The sequence below is a fragment of the Desmodus rotundus genome, chromosome 2, assembly GCF_022682495.2.
Source record: "Desmodus rotundus isolate HL8 chromosome 2, HLdesRot8A.1, whole genome shotgun sequence".
In the NCBI taxonomy this organism is placed as follows: domain Eukaryota; kingdom Metazoa; phylum Chordata; class Mammalia; order Chiroptera; family Phyllostomidae; genus Desmodus; species Desmodus rotundus.
This window is the reverse complement of record NC_071388.1, coordinates 131,652,321-131,674,325: the sequence shown is the minus strand read 5'-3', so window position 1 is coordinate 131,674,325 and position 22,005 is coordinate 131,652,321. Positions and strand designations below refer to the sequence as shown.

The 22,005-nt window shown below is 33.3% G+C and overlaps 1 protein-coding gene across 1 annotated transcript in view; it reads left to right on the top strand.

The window, feature by feature from the left end:
• The window catches only part of LRP1B (LDL receptor related protein 1B), a 1,720,016-nt gene that overhangs the window by 1,391,393 nt on the left and 306,618 nt on the right, over positions 1-22,005 (top strand). Inside the window, exons 44-45 of the mRNA XM_053919407.2 lie at positions 8,649-8,838; positions 12,922-13,126. Coding sequence (XP_053775382.1) covers positions 8,649-8,838; positions 12,922-13,126 — 395 coding nt within the window. The remainder of the gene's footprint in view (positions 1-8,648; positions 8,839-12,921; positions 13,127-22,005) is intronic.

Genomic DNA, 22,005 nt, shown 5'->3' with positions numbered 1-22,005 from the left:
GCCAGCGATAGGAGAGGATGAGAAAAAAGTTGAAACCCAGAGGTGGTATTGGTGATATGTGACTCTCATTGAGTAGAAAATGTGAAAATAGTTTGGAAATGTTGAAGATAATAAGTAAAAGGTCTGATAAATAAATTTAAGTTAACTAAGAATCTGGAGGATTGTGATGAAGGGAGGAAATAGATTTTTAAAGTTTGATCTGTGGTAAAAAGTTTGGTGAGAAATATGTTTTAATCCTTACCTGAGTATGTTTTTTTTTTAATTGATTTTAGAGAGAGAGGAATGGGGAGAGAGAGAGAGAGAGACTGATGTGAGAGTGGTACATGGACCAGTTCCTTCCCATACACAACCCAACTGGGAATAGAACCCACGACCTTTGGTGTACAGAACAGTGCTCCCACCCACTGAACCACCCTCTGAGGATGAGAAATTAAAAAAAAAAAATAGATTGCATAGACTCAAATGATTAGCATCAGAGGGTAGGTGGGGATTTGAAGATATTTTAATCAAAATGATTGTGTGACTGAGGTGAATGTGGGAAAGGTTATGTACCTCCGAGAATTATTGTACTTCTTCAAACCTATACTACATACTTTGGCACTCAACTGATAGCATATTAATGAAAACAAAAGTAGTTTTCTTATAGTAAAGTCTAAGTCCCCCTTTTTTTGCATCTAGTTACTGTTTATGATTAGGAAATTTACAGAAAATTTAACCATTTTTATTTTATTTAAACATTGGTTAAGTCAAGTTTAGTTATTTAAATCATGTTTTAATGGGGAATATTTTATAAGATAATAGTTTTAGTTAGTAGGCCAAATTAGCTTTTCTTGCATTATATTAATATGTGTACATATAACACATAACATTTGTATGCAGTGTTTTTATATGCATGCAGCAAACATAAAATTATGAATATATCATGTGGTTTTTAAAAGATCAGAGAATAACCCGGGCCGTTGTGGCTCGGGGGTTGGCCTGCACTGAGGATTTAAGAGTTGGGTCCCCAGTCAGGAATGTGCTGGAGGAACCATTCAATGTTTCTCTAACATTCTCTCTTCCTCCCTCTCTTTTTCTTTGTCTCTCTCTCCCCCCATCTTCCCTCTCTCTAGAATCAATAAATACATCCTCTGGTGAGGATTCAAAAATAAAAAATAAAAGGACAGAGAATAATCTTTACTTAATAAAATTCCAATGATTTTTCATATTGAGTTAAATATCAAAACACTCTATAATTTCTTAGAAATCAAATGTTTTTATCTGTCTTTTAAGTACCTTTAGATTTCCAACATTAATTTTATTTTTTTCTTCATAAAACTTGTCCATAAAAGTCCAGCCTTTTAAAAAAATCTCCACCATCTGAAATAGATTTTCTCTATTTTTCTGCTTTATTAACTGCCTATGTTTGAAAAAAAAACATCACTTCTATTCATGCCTTTAATTCCTTCCCTATGTCTCCTTATCCTTGTTTCTTTTGCATGATGTTACCAAAATTTAATACTTCCTAATCTTTTTATTTTCTAATAGTCCCACCACTTTTCTGCTTAAAACATCATCAAATAGTTACATAATCATCCTACAAATACTATGACTCAAGTATACAGTAAGTGGTTCAAATGGCTGAGCTTAAACCAAGGGATGAGGAATAAAGAAACTGGAGTCCAACTTACTGTCATAAAAAAGAATAATATTTACAAATGTAGATTGTGGCCTCTTAGAATTCAAATATAATTCCTATAATAGCTATCATTTCTAGTAAAATGGGAATTGTATTTTTTGCAACAGAGCATCAACGTTGTTAAGCATAATTGGCTGTAGCCTTTTATAGAGCAAAACAATAAAAATAATTATAATGCTGACCTATATTAAGCCTTTTGTACTAGGAACCATTTTAAGAGTCTCATGCTCTACCGACTGAGCTAACTGGGCATCTGTATTTTTAAAAACTTTACTTGTATAATCATTCCAAATGCCTTATGAATTCTGATATCATTACTATTCCCACATTGCAGACAAGGTAATAAAAATACAGAAAAGTTAAAGGAATTATCAATGCCCATAGCCAGCCAGTAAAGTGATAGTGCAGGAATTCAAAGCCATTTTCTGAATCCAGAGTTTGTACTCTTAATTATTACTCTATACACTTCTCCAATATTATAGGTCTTGGGCACATAAGAATTAAAACAAATACACACACCCTGCCTTCAATGGATTAAAGTAGTACATATCACACCAGTTTAGTCCCTTTAAATTTAAATAATTTAAATTGCTTGCTCTATGCCTGGAACTCTGCTCATGGTGTGGGATACAACTGAGAACAAGCCAGCCATGCTCCCTGCCCTTGGTCCAGTGGGGTGATGGAAAAACAAAACAAAAATGGCAAACAGCATCCTAGTAGATTATGAAGGAAACAAACAAGGGGCCAAAAATTATAAAAGCAAGTACATAGTATTTAATATGATGAAAATAGATTAGGTAACATGGGGAGAGAGTAGAAAAAGAAGAGTAGAAGACCCTAAATTAAATCTTAAGTAGTACATTTGGCTATGATTTTTATTTCTCTTGGGTACAGACCTAGCAGTAGAATTACTAGGTCATATATTATTGGCGTGGATCCCGGCCCACAGGGTCCTGTGTTGTGGCTGCAATAGACAAATACACACAGACTACCGAGTCCTGTGGGGGAAAAGGGAGGGCTCGGCCACTTTCTCAAGAGGAAAGCGCCCCAACCCTCACCTTGACAGGCTTTTATTGCTTTTCTGGGCAAATGTGCCCACATTGAGGATGATCCTCATTTACTGTGCACAGGTTGCTTTAGGTGGTTACAGAAAACAAAGGTGAGGGTGTTGCTAATTACATAAAAGAGGAAGGATATTTGCAAATGTAAAGGGAAAAGTGGTTAAGCTGGTTACACTGGTCCTTGGAAGGTTCAGCATAGATTTTAGGAAGTTAAAGATATGCAGTAAACGTTTGCTGCCTCAATTCAGGGTGAGGGAGTTTTAGCAAAAAGCAAATCTCAAAGCAGCCTGGGTACAATGAGGGACTGATTCCCCATGGGAGAACCTATCTGCAGGCATGGGTCCTGCCCTCAGAACCTCCCTCCACACTGGCTTTTCCGAGTGGGGGCTGGGCCACATTTCCCACGCTTGGAAAGGTTCCCCATAATTAATTATATATTTAACATTTTGAAAACATCCAGATTGTTCTTCAAAGCAGCTGCACCATTTTTACATTTCTACAAGCAATGTATGAGGGTTCTAATTTCTCCACATACTTGTCAGGCTTATTATCTTTTGTTATTACTGTCATAATATTGGGTATGAAGTATGATTTTGATTTGCATTTCTTTGATGACTAATAATACTGAGCATATTCATGTTCTTATCAGCCATTTGTATACCTCATTGAAGAAATATGTATTCAATTTTTATGCCCATATGTCCCTTGGGTTATTTGTTACTTTATTGTTGAGTTGTAAGAGTTCTATATATATTTTAGATAGAAGTATATTATCACACAAATGATTTGGAAATAATTTCTCCCATTTTGTGGATTAGCTTTTTACTTGTTTGGTGGTGTCTTTTGAAGCACAAAAGTTTTTAATTTCTATAAAGATCAACTTACCTATTTTTTTCTTTTATCATTTGTGCTTTTGGTGTCGTGACAAAGAAGGCTGTGCCTAACCCAGGTTTATAAAGATTTAGTTCTGTATTTTATTGTAAGAATTTTATAATTGATTTTCTATACTGAGGTCTAACATACATTTTGAGTGTATGTGTGTATATGGTATGAGGAAGGAACCCAACAGTATTCCTTAGCATGTGGCTACATAGTGGTTGTAAATACTTTGTTGGAAGATTAATTTTCCCCATTGAATTTTTCTCATCTCTTGTCAAAAATCAACACACTATAAATATGGCTTATTTCTACTATTGATTCCGTTCCACTGATCTATATGTCTGTCTTTATGAAACTACCACACTGTCTTGATTGCTACCTTTTTGTAGTAAGTTTAAAATCAAGAAATGTGATTAATCTAACTTCCCCCCCAAGATTGTTTCAGCTATTTTTGGTCTCTTAAATTTTCATACACATTTTAAGATTACTTTGTCAATTTCTGGAAAAAAGTCAGGTAGGTTTTTGGTAGTGATTACATTGACTATTTTCCATTTTCTATTTAAATAGATATTTAATAACTATTTAATATGATCTATTAAATAGATCACATTAAATACACCTTATATCTTTTAATATCATATTAAATATTATCTATTCAAAATTATTACTGTCTTAATAATGTTAACTCTTTCAATCCATGAACATTGGCTATCTTTCTATTTTTAAATCTTTAATTTCTTTCAATAATGTTTTATAATTTTCAGTGTACACTTTTAAAATTACATTTTTGCTAAAAAGTATTCCTAATTTTATTTCCCTGTCTTTCATGTTTTATTCTTTTAAATGCTGTTACAAATGGATTTTTTAGTGAATTTTATTTTTGAATTTTTCATTGAAACTGTGTAGAAGTACAACAGAATTTTATATGTTGCTCTTCTACCTTCTAATGTATCTGAAGATTTTATAATTCTAAATTTTCTTGTGAATTGTTAAAAATCTGCCATTGGAGATAGTTTTACTTATTTTCCAGTGTGGATGATTTATTTCTTCTTTTCATTTTCTGGCCCAATTTTCTTGACTAAATCTTTAATACAAAGCTTTATAGAATGGTAACAGTGGGCACTCTTGTCTTGTTCTTGGTCTTATGGGGAATGATCTTATTTATTCACTACTAAGTGTGATATAAGCCTTGGGTTTTTCATTGATTCATGTCATCAGTTTAGGGAAATTACCATCTATTTCTAGTTTGTAGAAAATTTTTATGATGAAAATATATTGGATTTTGTCAAATAAACATCTAATTCAACCATGTAAAGTATAGACACATTACAATGAGGGGGACTGAATGCAAAAAGAGCTGTAGATTATCTGACCCCAGAAAAAGAATGAATGAAGGAAGGAAGAAAGGAAGGAAGGAAGGAAGGAAGGAAGGAAGGAAGGAAGGAAGGAAGGAAGAAACAAAGAAAGAAAGAAACAAAGAAAGAAAGAAACAAAGAAAGGAGAAAGAAAGGGAGGTGGGAGGGAGGGAGGGAGAGATAGGCAAAGAAAGTGGGAGGAGGAAGGGAGGAAAGAAAGAAGGAAGGAAGGGGAGAAGGAAGGAAGGAAACCAGACATTTTAGAGAACAGTAAAGTTTAGGCCAAATTTAAGTAATGTTTTGTTAGGCTTAAAATAAACCACGGCCATGTGGATGCTGTAGAATGTGGAGGTCAATATCAGGTCCAGACTGTGAACTGGACCCAGGACCATTACTCTGGAATCTCAAAGTTAAGATAGATGTGGAATGGTGTATCAAGAAACTTCTTATTTTAAGCTTTAAACAGCAAGCTTTCTGCTACTCCTTGGCTTTAGAAAAGAAGCCAGTGAATAAGGGATTAGTGTACTTTCAACAAGGGAGAGCATTGTGACACTTGCAGTTGCAGCATGCTCTTGAGATAAATATTATTTCCTGTTAACTTTGCAAGAGGATTTATCTGTGACTGTTATTCTAGCCAGATGAATGTCAATGTTTTGTACTTGTGGCTCTGTCCCAAGCAAATCCTTCACTGCCTTTTCCATTCCTTAAGCTCTTACCCTGCCTTTAAAACTCTGCAGAGGCAGGAAGGAGCTCTTGTTACTATTTGATGTGTGATTTCTAAGAACTCTTCTGAGTATTTGTCAGAGTGTGGTCAGTGTCAATGTGCCAGACTAGTAGATTCATTTTTTTTAACCCATTGCTGTGAAAACTATAACACAGCAAATTAGGTTAAGCAATGCTTCTGAGTAAGTTGCCTGCATTATATCTTTTGATGAACTGACTTTCTCTTTCTACTTCTATCAAAGGACATTAGTAACTCATCCAAGCTTAGCCAAACCCAATTAACTTATCAAAAGGACTGTGGAAAGAAGGGGATTCTTTTACTTTGAAAGTGCATAGGGTGAGAATGTGGTTTTTTACTAGCTATCCATCAAAAGTATGGAGTTGCTGAATTAGCACTATTAGAGTTATTTTCTTAATTATGTCTATTCTATATCCTTCAGTTCCAAGAATGTTTAACTCTGTATTGATACACTCTTCAGTATTACAGGACTTATTGACTGGATAGGTAGATATTTTACTTGAATTTTCAACCTACATGATTATCTGCCAGGACTGGTAATTCAAAATTCCTGTTGTACCTGTTCACACACACACACAAACACACACACACACACACAAACATGCCACATGACCCCATATTATAGTAAATCGTCACAAAATTTACATAAATGTCTTAGGTTATCTCAAGTAAAATATTTTTCCTGATTTTTAAAATTTGGTATAGGTTTTTAATTAGTGACTTGCTAATGACAAATACAATTATGAGGGATGAAATATCTTTTTCAGGATATATTACTGAAATATTTTAAATGCAGCAACAGGTTACAATTAAGTGTACTGTCAGTCTGCCATCTATTACAAAAACAAAAGAGGTCGTACCTGGGGAGTGAGATGAATTAGGTACTATAGTAACCCAGGACTTGTCCACCACAGGAAAGAAGCATCTGCTTCATTTCCGTGGTGATACAGAGTGTTTTTTCCTGATGTGTAGGGAAAAGTTGTCATGAAGAAGATCTGTCAAAGTCAGGTGAAGGGGAAGATCTAAAGTGAGGATGGATTAATGGTTCTGATTTGCTTGTATTTATTTTAATGCTATGCTATTTCTCATTCAATCTGTGAATTATAAAGGAATGTAATGCTGCTTATACTATTAATAGAGTTCACTTCATTTCTTAAGTGATTTGATAGTGCAAAAATTGCCATGGGATGGATGATTTATTATTTAATAACTGATACACCTTTGGTCATTATGAATCTCTACCTACTTGCCTCAAATAAGAGCACATTATGATTTAGAGAAAAAGAGCTCAACAGGCTTTATGATTGTGTTTTATAATTTTCTTCATTATCTCTGGCTTAAGATTCCATACTAATCACCCATATTACTTATTATAAATTGTTTTGTTGACTGTGTGAGAGGAAGCTACTCAAGGTAAATTACAGTTTATACAATTCACCTGCAGTCCGATATTTTAAAACTGATGAATCATTTGTTTGGTTCCAACTTGGTGTTGATCGAGAATAATCCCAGATGCTGTGAACCCATCTCCAAATATTGGTGTTAAAGAATATAGGCTTTTGGAAGTCATGAATTTGCATTTACAATCTTGCGTTAACACAATCAGTCCTCAGACCATAGGTTTCAGTTGCCTTCTTAGGAAAGGGGAACAATAAAACCAAGTTCACCCAATAGATTTACACATAAAGTGATGTACGCAGACCAATTAACACAGTGTCTAGCAGAGAGTGCTCCATAAATGGTAGCTATTAATTTTTATGAGTGGATTTTGGTCTATTGCATGTAGAAAGAAATAGATAAATGAAAAAAATGTAGTCACATTAAATTAATATAGATCAAATGGATTTAATATTGTTTTTCATTCCCACTAAAGCTATTTACCACCAAACTAAATATTTACCTATTTTAAGCCTGGAAACAACCCTTTTCATCCAGTTATTTTCAGAAGAGCTGAATAATTCTTTTCAGAGCATCCTTGAGAGAAAAAACAATAGAAAGCCTTTTCCTGTTAAAAGTTAATTTCTTAGTATAACTGCCAAAGCTACTCATATTGTTTTCTCAAAGTTGACATGTTGAAAGTAATAACTCTGAGGAAAACAGAAAACATGAAAAATAAAAGTATAATTTTTCATACTTAAAGATATACTCAATCACCTCTATGGAAAAATAAAACAGCTACCCTATATTATCCTAGAGATTGGGAACCCAATTTTAAGAAATAATAACTCTTGTTTTTCACATTGTCACTTTTATGTATTGGAATCTATGTACTACCATTTGTCTTTCTCTAACAACATTTAAAGTATATAGGCAATTAACTTTATTTTCTTTTGCTTTTAAATCACATTATTTGAATTGAATCAAAAAAACTTCCCGTATTAATTTATTAAATCATACTTTACCACTGAATGTTGCACGTGTGGTTAGATTTTGGCTTCTTGATACTATTGCAAATTTTGATATGTTTGCTTTTCCTTGATATCTTGAGATGTAATATTAAGAAAACTCATTGTGATTGTACCTAAATGGTATCTTTGCTATGTGATTTTCAAATGTATCACTAAGTTTTTGCACACTGGATAATTTTTGAAAATTAATGCTCAAAATACAAAAAATAAAATCCACCATTTTTCTAAATAGAAGGCAATTACTTAACTGAGTTTCTATTTTTTTTTTGAATGAGGAGATTCAATTTTTAAAGATGAGTTTTTACAAAACCTGTTCCCATGAGCAATTCACAGCTCAGCTTTGCTGTGTATGATCAGCTGTCAATTACACACATCATGATTATTATATTTTATTTCTGAGAGGTTGTGAAGAAATTATTAATGAAATAACAGATACATGTATATATTTTAAATGCTTTTTTATTTTCTGTCCAGAGGCCAAGTATTTTGCAGATAAAAGTTTAAATTTATTCTTTCTTCTTTCAGATGTGGGTTCTGTTGAAGGACTTGCCTATCACAGGGCCTGGGATACACTGTACTGGACCAGCTCCACTACCTCATCCATCACCAGACACACAGTGGACCAGACTCGGCCTGGAGCGTTTGACAGGGAGGCCGTCATAACCATGTCAGAGGATGACCATCCACATGTGCTAGCCCTGGATGAATGCCAAAAGTAAAAAAAAAAAAACTGAGTTTTTATTTCTTCATTATAACTGTCATACAAAAACTATCCATCCAAGTTATATTAATGTTAAAATGAATAACTTTAAAATGAAGGGTTTCCTTTGAGTTCTCTTTTCCCTATTCATAGAACTAGTTGTAAATGTGAATAATGAAAATCAGATTCTTTGAATACCAGGTATAACCTCCATAAGAAATCCATTTCAAAGGGAAAACAGAGACAGTATTGTGGTGGAAAAGGTATATGAAGAAGTCATTAGGGCATAGCTGTTTGAAGTTATAAATTTGAAATAAAGACTGAATATAAATTGAAAACTAAAAGGTGTTTCTTTAATTAAACTTAGTAATTTTAACAACTGGGGATATCTTCAATTAAAATACTGAGAAAACAAACAAAACAAAAATTATTGTGTGCAGCTATACTGTCAACATTAGATACTAGACAACAGTTTATGTAGCCCATATCTGTTTGATGATATATAATGGCACTTATAATAAGACTAATAAAGAATTCATAGCAAGATAAAATGCTCAGGCTCTACTATGCAGCAGTGGACCAAATACAAAGCAAAACAAATTAGAAAAGCGACGTGTTTGGGGGGACTTCCATAAAGGAAGCAATTAAATGAAAACTGAAGAACAAAGCTTGGGTTAAGTAGAAAAAAATACATACCCATGGAGTCCCATTCTCATACAATATAGTAAGATATTTGTTAACTACTAGAAAATTCTTTATCCTTAAATGAAACAAATAAACAAAAATCAGATCAATCTGACTTTCACTAAGCAGAAATAGAAGAGCTCTTTTTAGGCGTAGTGAAAAAAATTAAAGAATACAAAACAATGACCATTAGACACTGGCCCTGACTACTTGAGAGAAGAAAGAACTACCTGAATTTCTCAGTGTGAGTAACTAAATCTGGATATTGTTATAAAGCTGGAAATGAGTTTAGACTTAATGGAATGTCTTCACCTTGTAAATAATGGCTCTGTTGGTTGAGAGATGAAGGTTGTTGCCAGAAGGCTGACTTCCCGCAGCTCTGGTGACTGTTCAGATGCACATGGGCCTTCCCATCCCTGAGGCAGAGCTAGTGCTACTCACTTCTGTCCCATCACTATACAGCCTGTACTGGAAATCAGATGCACTGCTCTCGATGGTTCACCTGAGATATTTTAGAGTAATAACAAATGTCCTGCAGTTGATCTTAGAAATTTATAAGACAATTTTGAAATAAACATGAGAGAGATCACTGACTATATTTTATATATAATTAGTTTTAGTTGGAAAGTGCTTTATCTTATAATTATGTATTATAAACCTTAAAAATTACATTTTCTTTTTTCATATGCTAAACTTTCAATTAGAATTAAATATACCAAATATTTTAATCAAGAATTATATGTAATTCAAGTTTAAAGTATGAAAAATATCTTTTACCATTTTACACATCTGTATACCTACGAATCACCTTAATTTCACTGATTAACTAAAAATTTAAAATATTCGAATGAAAAAATATACTAACAAAATAGAAACACACTCATAGATACAAAGAACAGGTTGATGGCTATCAGCAGGGTGAGGGCTGGGTAAAAAGCTGAAAAGATTTAGCAAAACAAACAGACAACAACAACAAAACCACTTCATAGATACAAACAACAGCATGGTGACCACCAGGGGAAATGGGGGTTGGGGAGGTAGAAGAAGGTAAAGGAGGGAATAAATGGTGACAGGAGACTAGCCTTTGGGTTTTGAACACAAGGAACAATATACAGTTGATGTATTATAGGATTGTACACTTGTGATGCATTTAATTTTATTAACCAGTGTCACCCCAATAAATTAAACAAAAATTTTAAAAATCTAGAAAATATCCAAAACAATGAAAGAATAAAGTCCAAATTTTCAAATAAAATAAAATCTTAAATTGTAGATGAAAGTTAGGCTACTTGAGTTCAAAACTTGACTCAGTTACTATAACTTTAATTACTCAATACTCCTGGCCTGTGTTTTCTCATCTGTGAAAGGACAGGTAAGGTTAAAAGTATATTAATGCATCAGAAATTGAATAATTTGAAAATCAGCAATTTAGGAAAATCTTGCAGATACATTGTTTGTATTTAACACCACATATTTATATGTATAACTTTTAAAATGTTTTAACTAAAGTTTTCATTTTAAAAGTCACAATTATGGATAAAACAACTACATAATTCAAGAAAGTGGAATTCTTTTTTTTAATATACTGGTTTCTAAAACAAAATACTTTTGACTCTTGCTTACTTAAAACACTTGTATGTTCCATAGAACAGATAAAATACTATAAATTATTTTAGCAAAGAGCATAGATCACCTAGCTTTCTTTAATTGGTGAGGATTATTTTTAAATTAGCAAGTAGAGTTTTGTTTTGAACTTAAATATTATCCAGTAATATGTTTTTGCATAATACTTAAAAACTACATATTAAATAATTATTTTGGCTGTAATCCTACATTGCCTTTAAATGATTACATATAGCCCTGGCTGGTATGACTCAGCAGATGGGCACTGGCCTGTGAACTGAAAGGCTACTAGTTTGATTCCCAGTCAGGGTACATGACTGGGTTGTGGTCCAGGTCCCTGACTGGGGGCTTGCAAAAGGCAGCCAACTGGTGTTCCTCTCTCACATCAGTGTTTCTCTCCCTCACTTTCTACCTCCCTTCTCCTCTCTCTGAAAATAAATAAAATATTAAAAAAATAAATACATGATTACATATAGAAATGATATATGCAGTCTTGCTATAAATACAAAATATTATTTCAAGTAGTTTTTATCAATATTTATTAAGCATATTTTTCAAATATTTAAAGCAGACTTTCTTTCAGCATCTCTACCTTCCTCCTACTTTTTCTTCTTTCTTTCCTTCTGTTTTTTCTTTTCTTTCTCCTTCCTTCCTTCCTCCCTCCCTTCCTATCTTCTATCCTCAGCAGCAACACTTGCTCCTCTAATACACTCTTAGGGACAGTCCTAAAGATTAAAAAAATGAAAAACAGAGCTGTTTCAGTAAAAATAGGAATTAGAAAATGAAACGAAACTCTGCAGCCTCTCCACCACTCTTCCAGTTACCTCTAAGGTCTTCTTTGTAATTCTAGAACTTCCTCAAAGAATGGCTTGACATAAAATATATATAACCAGAGACATTGAAATAAAGAACAAGCTGACAGTAACCAGAGGGGAGGGAGGAGAGCAATAATGAGGGAAAGAAGTGGAAGGGTCATCCAGGAACATGTATAAAGGACCCATGGACAAAGCCAAAGGAATGAGGGTGGGAAGTGGGGGTGGGTGGGGTGAGGGAAAGGGGTAGCGGGAAAATGGAGACAACTGTAATTGAACAACAATTAAAAAAATATTTTAAAAAAGAATAGCTTGACAAACACTGAGGTAAAACCTTCTATAAAATATTTAAGTAACAAATATGTTTAAGGGTTTAAGAATAACTGCTGGAATTCCAGAAACAACATTGTAATTTATAGAAAAATCATTCTGAGAGAAAAGAGAAAGAAGATATTAAATAAATATAGGAGTTTAGTAATTGTATTTCTCTAAACCATGTGAAAGGATGATGCAGAATTTAAAAAACAAACCTGGAAGAAGAGGGTCATTTTGATCTTCACCATTGAAGAAAATAAATAGGTCAAGAATGATGTCCAAAAAGGTCATATTGTACACATTGAAAAAGATAACAGTAGGTTAATATTTGCAGTTCATAGAAAATTTAAGATGACTGTTTTGTACTCAAGTATAATAAGTCCTCACTATTCAGTGAAGTGACTCAATTTAATTAAATTTCTATTTGATAGAGTGAACAGGATAATTGATTTTCAGAAATAGTTTCCAGGTTTCATTTTAGAAACTGGGAAATTTGCATGTAAATATAATGTACATATAACACTTTATTATCTAGACTTTCCTAATGACATAGGATCTGAGAAATAATTTTGTTTCTTTCTAAATAGCTTGACATTGCCATGTTCCTACCGTTTTTAATGTTAATAAAATTTTAATTTATTTTCACAATTTTTATTTTAATTAGCTTAATGTTTTGGACAAACTGGAATGAACAGCATCCAAGTATCATGAGATCGACCCTGACTGGGAAAAATGCCCAAGTGGTGGTCAGTTCAGACATACTCACTCCAAATGGCCTCACCATTGACCACCATGCGGAGAAACTGTACTTCTCAGATGGCAGCTTAGGCAAAATTGAAAGGTGTGAATATGATGGATCCCAGCGACATGTAAGTTGAGAATTTCTTGAATATACATGTGAACATGATGCATTTGAAAAATACACGCTTTATTTTTTCCTACAATATTCATATGAAAGAAAGTCAAAAGAGGATGTTTGAACCAATTCGATTAGATAATATATTCAGTAAAAAAGAAAACTGGATAAATTGAAAACTTTCAAGTGCATTTGCCACCATGGAGACAGTTTGACTCACACAAACTTTATCTCTAGAAAGAATAACTGATTTTTTCCTAGTTATTAGTTGAATTGCTAATTAATGGAATTGTTAGAGTGATTTGCATAAGCTTCATTGTTATTTATATATTTTTTGAAGTGGGAAATAAAGTTGGTCATTTACCCTAGGTGGAAAGAACATTAGGAAAGAATGAAATGATCTTCTCTCTGTGTTTGGATCCTCAAAGCAATGTAAGCTTTGAAAAGGGAACAATAGGATGCCTTTCACGGTTAGGCCCATTCTCTGCCTCCTTTCTCTGAGTCCAAATGAAATGTTAGTGGAAGATTCTTGATGATGCCTGGAGGAGCCCTTACAGTAGGTATTGGGTCAGTAGAATGGTAAAAGTCCAGTGCTCTCCCCTTCTCTTAAGAAGCCAGTAGCCCTTAGCAACTGAAAAACTCAGAGTTCAGGAGAGTAAGTCTGGGTAGATGCACCACGGGGGAAATCTTTACCCTGGCGCCCCACCCCAGTGCATGCTGAAGGACAAAATGACGCAGAGGCTCTTCCCTCCTCCACTGTATTTCTTGAAGGGCCAGGTGGTATATATGTGAAGCTTCATGGGCCGTATTTTCTCTATCACGACTATACAGTGCCTCATAGTGCTGGAGCAGACACGCGGAATACGTAAATGAATAAGTATGTCAGTATTTGAATAACACTTCATATACAGAAACAGACAACCAACCAACAGGTCATAGTTTGCTAACACTTAATCTACATCTTTAAACACACTGTTTAATTCAATGGACTATAAATCTATACATATATACATATATGATCTATATATAATATATAATATACTTATACATATATGCTTATTATGTTACCTAGGGATATATAGATATTTATCCTAGGGCAACTAAATAAATGTATGTATACATATGGATAGATACATAGATACATAGGTGTGTGTGTGTGTGCGTGCGTGTGTGTGAGTTCTTGAAGAAGGAGGAAGTGCATTCATTTACATTACAGTGCAGGCTTCTCCTTAATGTGGAGAGAGAACTGTGAGTAGTGCTGACAGAGGACGTTGTATGCTGAAGGAACATTGTAACAATAGGCTAAGACCTGAGAAGTTTAGTTTGTACTAAAAGCCATTACTTTAATCCAATACTTCTATCTAAATTCTTGGTCTGTCTTTTCTAATTAAAGATCATGTAACCTTATGCAAATAATTTAATGTTTATAAATTTTAGTTTTCCAACATGCAAGTACCTACATTTCAGGGTTGTTATGAGGACATAATGTGAAAGTATGTGTCTGAAAATAAGTAAAGAAGTTCTAAATGAAGCTAGTGAATAATACTTTTGAAAAGACAATCAGGTAATCATTATCCTGGGTGTGGTATGGTATTATTTTCTAGTATATCCTGATAAAGGTGAGGCTTCAATGGCTCCTCACAACAAGCCCATATCCAGTTCAACTTATTTTTGGGGGGAGGTTACATTATTATATTTCATTCCTGTAAAGAGAACATTTTATTAAGGAGCCTGTCCTTCCCCATTGTATATTCTTGACTTTTTTTTTAATTTTTTCACATTTTTTATTGTTCAAGTACAGTTGTCTCCATTTCCCCCCACCACTTCCCCCTATTCCAGCCATCCCTACCTCCTACCCCTGATCCTACCCTCCTTTGGTTTTGTCTATGTGTCCTTCATACATATTCCTGAAAACCCTATCCCTTTCCCCCCATTATCCCCTCCTACCTCCCCTCTGGTTACTGTCATTTGTTCTTAATTTCAATGTCTCTGGTTATATTTTGCTTGCTTGTTTGTTTTGTTGATTAGGTTCCACTTATAGGTGAGATCATACGGTATTTGTCTTTTACTGCCTGGCTTATTTCATTTAGCATAATATTCTCCAGTTCCATCCATGCTGTTGCAAAGGGTAGGATCTCCTTTCTCTCTGCTGCATAGAATTCCATTGGGTAAATGTACCATAGTTTTTTGATCCATTCATGTACTGATGGGTACTTAGGTTGCTTCCAGCACTTGGCTATTGTAAATTGTGCTGCTATGAACATTGGGGTGCATAGGTCCTTTTGAATTGGTGTTTCAGGGTTCTTAGGGTATATCCCAGCAGTGGAATTGCCAGGTCAAAAGGCAGTTCCATTTTTAGTTTTCTGAGAAATTCCATACTGTTTTCCACAGTGGCTGCACCAGTCTGCATTCCCACCAATAGTGCACTAGGGTTCCCTTTTCTCCACATATTCTCCAACACTTGCTGATTGTTGAGTTGCTTATAACGGCCATTCTCACCAGTGTGAAGTGGTATCTCATTGTGGTTTTAACTTTCATCTCTCTTGATGACTAATGATGCTGAGCATCTTTTCATATGTCTCTGGGCCCTCTGTATGTCTTCCTTGGAGAAGGGTCTGTTCAAGTCCTTTGCCCATTTTTTAATTGGGTTGTTTGTCTTCCAGGAGTGCACTCGTGTGAGTTCTTTATATATTTTGGAGAACAAACCCTTGTCCAAGGTATTATTGGCAAATATGTTTTCCCATATAGTTGTTTCTCTTTTCATTTTAATGCTGTTTTCTTTAGCTGTGCGGAAGCTTTTTATTTTGATGAAGTCCCATTTGTTTACTCTTTCCTTTATGTCCCTTGCTCTAGGGGACATATCAGTGAACATATTGCTGTGTGGAATATCTGAGATTTCCCTGCATATGTTCTCTTCTAGGACTTTTATGGTGTCATCACTTCAACTTATTTTTATTTACCTGCTTTTCTTTTCCCCCTCCATCTATTCTTAGGTGTGGCAATTATGCCTACCATAGGGGGTCCAGTAATTGGTTATCTCTAACATAATTTAAAGGATTTTTAATGTTAAAAAATAAGCCTAGTTATAATTCTAATCCATTTTGCATCCTTGTCTAAAGCAGGATACTTCTGGCTGGCTATAGTTAACAGTACTGTAGTGTATATTTGAAGTTGCTAAAAGATTATATTTTAAAAGTTCTCACCACCAAAAGAAAATGAAAACTGTCTGACGTGCAGTCTATCCACATTTTGCAGTATATACTCTTTTAAAATTGTTGTGCTGTGCACTTTAAACTTACAGAGTGTTATATGTCAATTATATTTCAATAAACCTAGACACATTTCTGTACTACAAAGATGCAAATGTCAAGGAGAGAACATTACTTCAAAGGCTATGATTTTATTTCCCCATAGGACATTTACCAACTTTACTTCGAACTTAGAACTGCATAATCTTTTTCTCCTACTTCTCCAATAAGTCAGCCTTACCATCAAGAAAATTAAATCAGCTTAGACCTTAAAATTGGGAAATTATTTTTAAGTTTATTACATTCTTAATGCCTCTAGATTTCCTCATTTTTATCACCATATGTATTCTAAAGGAAAATAAAGGTACTATTTTTGTTAAAAGAACAATCTTTTTTTTTAATTTTAAACATTTTTGAAAATTTTTATTTATATATTTTATTCACTGTGTTAGAGACTTTACTCACTATTCTTATTTTTTAAGACTTCTACTTACTAATCATACTTGCTAACAGTCATTGACTAGGTGCTCTAGATACTGTACTAAGCACTTCATATTTCATTTTATTTTCATAGCATCCTTAGTGGCAGGTATTTTTATGATGATTTCTATGTCACTGATGAAGAAAATGATGCACAGAGTTTAGTTTAGGTGCCCAGGAGCACCTAAGCCAAGCACATAGCCAAAACCGGATTTCATCACTGGTAGTCTCCTTTCCCCAACTGTCTTATCCTTGGAAGCATTTTGGAAAAACAGACCCAACTAAGTGTGCATGTATGGCCACTTCTACAAACCTTGCAACCAATAACAAATTGATCGTCTTCTTGTTACTCATATTTCTTTAACATTACAATATATGTCCTTTGCACAAGTGAATATTTTAATTTATTACTGAATATTAGAATATACCTAGTAGAATCTTGGGTTCTACTGATTTACTTAATAAACTAAGTAGATTTGCTCCTTTGCAAAGTAGGATCTGCAGCTAGTCACCATGGGTCACATTATTTTGACACATATTACAAGAACCTCAGCGACTGACGAAGAAAACAAGATCCAGCTCTGGGTGACATATTGCCCCTTTATAACAGTGTTCTAATAAACATGTAGAACCTCTGCATATTCTTTTTTTAAATTTTTATTGTTATTCAATTACAGTTGTCTGCCTTTTCTCCCCATCCCTCCACCCCACCCCAAGCATGTTCTTAAAAGTACTCCTTACATATCCCCTCTCTATCATGCTGAGACAAGTTAATTATTTGGAGTCCGCCAAAAGACAAAGATCAGCATTTTACTCCACCATCTTTGCAAGAACATTTTCACCACCTTTTCTCTAAAACTATTTATAGTGTTTCTCCAAATGTTTCGACATAACACCACTTCCATGGCTTGTGTCACATGAGGATTTTCCTATTGCTTTGAGTATTTCTTTTACCTTCGTATTTTGTTCCCCTTATTTTGTTCCACTTATGAAATGAAAAATCATGTAATTAGGAAAAAATAAATGTTTACTTATTACACAAATTGGAAATTAATATTTATTAAATTTATGTAATTAATTTTGTTAAAGATAAGATTACAAAATAATTACATTAGGAAGTTAGATGTTTATATAATCTTTTAAAATTATACTTTTAGTGGAATACTGAATTCAAGCCTTACTTTGGGTGTTGATTGCTTACATGAATATTACCAAGTGTGGTCAAGTTCCTCTGCCCAATAATCGGGCTTTTAATTAGGATGCATATACATAGTTTGACTACAGAGACCATATGACTATAATTCAATGAAGATTTCAAGGTTGTATAGTATCTAGTAGCTCTGTTTCTTTCTGCCTTTGAAAAACAAAAATTCTGTACAGTTATGCTCTAATCAAGTAGATACAATTTTTCTTTAATGAAGAGCAAACTGAATAACTTAGAAATTCCTCTGTTATGTGAAGACCTCAGATAAGAAAAAATGTGTTCTTTAAATATAAAATCTTGATATAACACTGTTTTCATTTGTGTCTTCTCTCTTTTAATTCATGTGAGGTAAACCAGATTCAGACAGTTAAGTATTTTCTATTATTACATCTACCTTAGTTTCTTAAAAATTATTATTATAAAGAAAATTAAAACTTTAGGCCAATGCAAAAAGGTTTAATAGGTCATTTACAAAATTATGCATTCCACCAGTCCTTTCTCAAATAAAGCAATGAAAGCCTCCAAATAACATTACTTTCTCATAACCCTTTCTTTCAAGAGAGTGTTTTTCACATCTATGTAACAGATTCCATACTTGAAGATGAATTGAACAATGTTTTCCTGTAATTTAAGTAGAGGTAGTCTGATCTCAATGAATACTGCATTGTGGCTGGTTGTTCTTTCTTTTTTCTTTCTTTTTTCTTTCTTTCTTTCTCCTTTCTTTCTTTCTTTCTGCTGGGTATAAAGACTGTTGAGGTCCAAGGCAAATCTATATACTAGCACATCAAACTGATAACACTGCTCAAAAAAAGTCCCATTTAGTAAAAAGCACCCTGTGTATGAATTTATGGCCTTAAATAATACAGACAGATTGAGGATAAACAATAATAATTCTATCTTGAATATAACCTTTGAATTCAAACAGAAGATACTTTTCCTCTTTAAATGCACAATAACCTCTACTCATTTTTGCAAAATTTAGAACATTGTTTGTGTTGAAATAGCTGTTATTTGTGTTTATATGTAACAAAGGACAGTTTTCCCCTAACATTTTGAGACAATTCTTTAATCACAATCTGAATGTTTTATTTTTTATTTCACTTGAGGTACTTCATAAGACAACTTATTCTAGTTTAAGCATGATTTTTTAAACAACATCTATTTCCCTATGAATTGTGTCTTTAGATCTCATTACAAGCTTCTGAATAAACTGGGACAAATTAACATTTTTTTTTTTGTCTCTCACTGAGACAGTGCTTCAAATACTGGGAGAAAATTATCTTTTTCATGGTGGACAGCACCTACTTTTATTGAGTTAATTTACTATATACAATACTTTTTTTACACAAAAGGTATGATACAAGTCTTCTGTGAAATTAAAGAAACAATTTGATCTCATTTTCCTATAGATATTACATGGATTTAGGAGTAGAGTTAACCTTTATAAAAAAGGGGGGTTCTCTATGTTTTTATTCCCTTTAATAATAGCATGGTCTAAGAAAATTGCTGTTAGATGATCCTGTTTGGCATACATCAGAGATTTTCAACTGTGCGCTGCAAGAATTTTTTAAACATACAACACCTGTCTATTTAGTCAGGGGCACTGACCTCTTTTCTCTTAGGCTGTCAAATAAAACAATGACAACAGTTGATACGGTAATAGCCATCTGTTATGAATGAATCAAAATTATACTGTTTTTTGTCAGAGAGGATAAAATTATGTTGTGTGTGTGTGCCACGGACTTTCAGTAATTACTTTATCTGTGCTATGTGATGAGAAAGGTTGAAAATCATTGGTGCAGATAGAGCTGATCATTTTAATTAAAAAATGCAAAGTAAACACTGACATTTCTTTCATGGGTGGATATAACCTATCTTTAAGTAGCATGCAAAACTCAACTTCTGTTCTCTTCCATCTTGTGTTCTCTGTCTTTATTACGTTTATTGGATAAAGGCAAGTTTGTGGGTTCCAAGTTGTCATCTCACCATTGGCTAGTGGTCCGGATTCCGTGGATGCTGTTCTCAGTTGTCGGTACCGTGCATTACCCACTAACCCATATACTCTGGATCACCCACTGTTTCCTGTACTTCAGTCATGATTTGACCACTGGAACACAAGTTATATTTGTTCCTGACTTTCAGTTTTAATTGATCTGAATTTCTGAATACTTACTATACTTTCATTTGCCTATTTTAGTGATCAATCAGTTGTTTCTATAATCCATTACTAAGATAACCAGAGAATTTTTGAGAATGCAATTGAGAAGATAGGTCAACTTTTGTTATCTTTAGGAAAGATTAAAGATGAAATCTGACTTATGATTAAAGATACAAAAGGAAGAAATTTCTCTTGGAATAAAAAATACCATTTATTCTGATAAAATATTCTGGAAATAAGAAAAATATTGTAGGAATTGTTATCTGATGACTATTGAGAAGTGGACCAATCTTACTAATATTGTCCTATATATTTAGGACTTTGCACTTCATATTAATGCCTTTTTAATTAACTTGTATGTACAAAAGAGTGTCCAATATCAATTCTTAATTTGATTTGTGCCTGTCCAGTTGAGTTGAAGAGTTGGAAATCATAGAATGCATTTTGGATAACATTTTTTTCTAATTTCTCATAGACAGTAAAAGGCTCTCATCTGAAAAATTCACATGGATCCAGTTGAGTTAATTCTAATCTTCAGTTTATTTATCTGTTTGAAGCCTGTGTGTGTGTGTCCTATTATTCTCATTCCTCCATCCTATTTTGTTCACCTTGGACAACCATACTAAAGTGATTTTATCTATTTAATCCATATATATTTTCAAATAGGTCGGTGAACCAACATAATTAATTTTTATTCATTTTTTTTTATTTTTCCATTTGGGAATGTATTCTACAAGGCACTGTAAAAATTACAAAGTTAAAAAATGATATTTAGGAAGTAAAATGTATAGTTTCAAAAGCTTAAATATTCCATGAAAAACCTTGAGTACTATGAAATATAAGAAGAAATGTAAACTATTGTTCAACTTATAAATTACTGTAGTAATGCAATGTAAAGGAATATCCAGAGAATGAATAATTACAGAAAAGAGCAGTTTGTTTTTGTAGTTATATATTTTACACTTTTGATGAAGCAGAGAGTAGTAGAGAACAATTCTAGGAATAGAAAGATCAAATATGCCCAGGGGAGTTGACAGATTGGAAAGAAGCTAGACATTACAAGCTGAAACATTTCAGAATGTACCTTCAATGAAAAGGAAGCAATTTATATATAAATTACGTGATAAAGTTTGGACAGGTTTTGTGAAGGTAGGTATTGTGAGCCCATAAACTCAGTACAATGCTATTGTGTCCCAAAGTGTGTGTGTACAGTGTGTCTTCATTTGACCATCCAGAGGAGTTAAATTGTATTTGAGCACGTTGTTGAGACTATGGCTGGAATAAAGTCTGGGAGGCATACTTACTGCATCACATCTTAAAGACTTTAATATGCTCATGAACACTGTAAGTCTTCAGAATGGAAACAAGTCCATAGCTTTGTTCTTATCAGAAAACCACCTTTTTAAACATTGTGTGTCATGGGCTTTAAGTGTTTATGGAGATCTGAAAAAAATGGAAATACTATTTAGAAGTCAATTAGTTTATTATAGAAGCATTATGGAATCCATCACTAATAAGTAAATCAAATATCAAAAACAAAAACATAAAACAACGTGTTTTTAAAAGTATATTTTACTTTTCTTTTTTAGTTCCTGCTGAGTATAGCTTAACAAATCTATTCCTAGGGTTCTTTTCTGTTAAACTGTTTGGTTTTACTTTTCTATTTTATCTTAGAATAAAGTCATAATGACATACAATTGTATATAATCTAAATCTGACCTGTATTAATAAATATATAATAAATGTCTGGTCTTTTTCCTAATTTTAATTACTACATTAATGTGTGTAGAGGCCCAATGTAT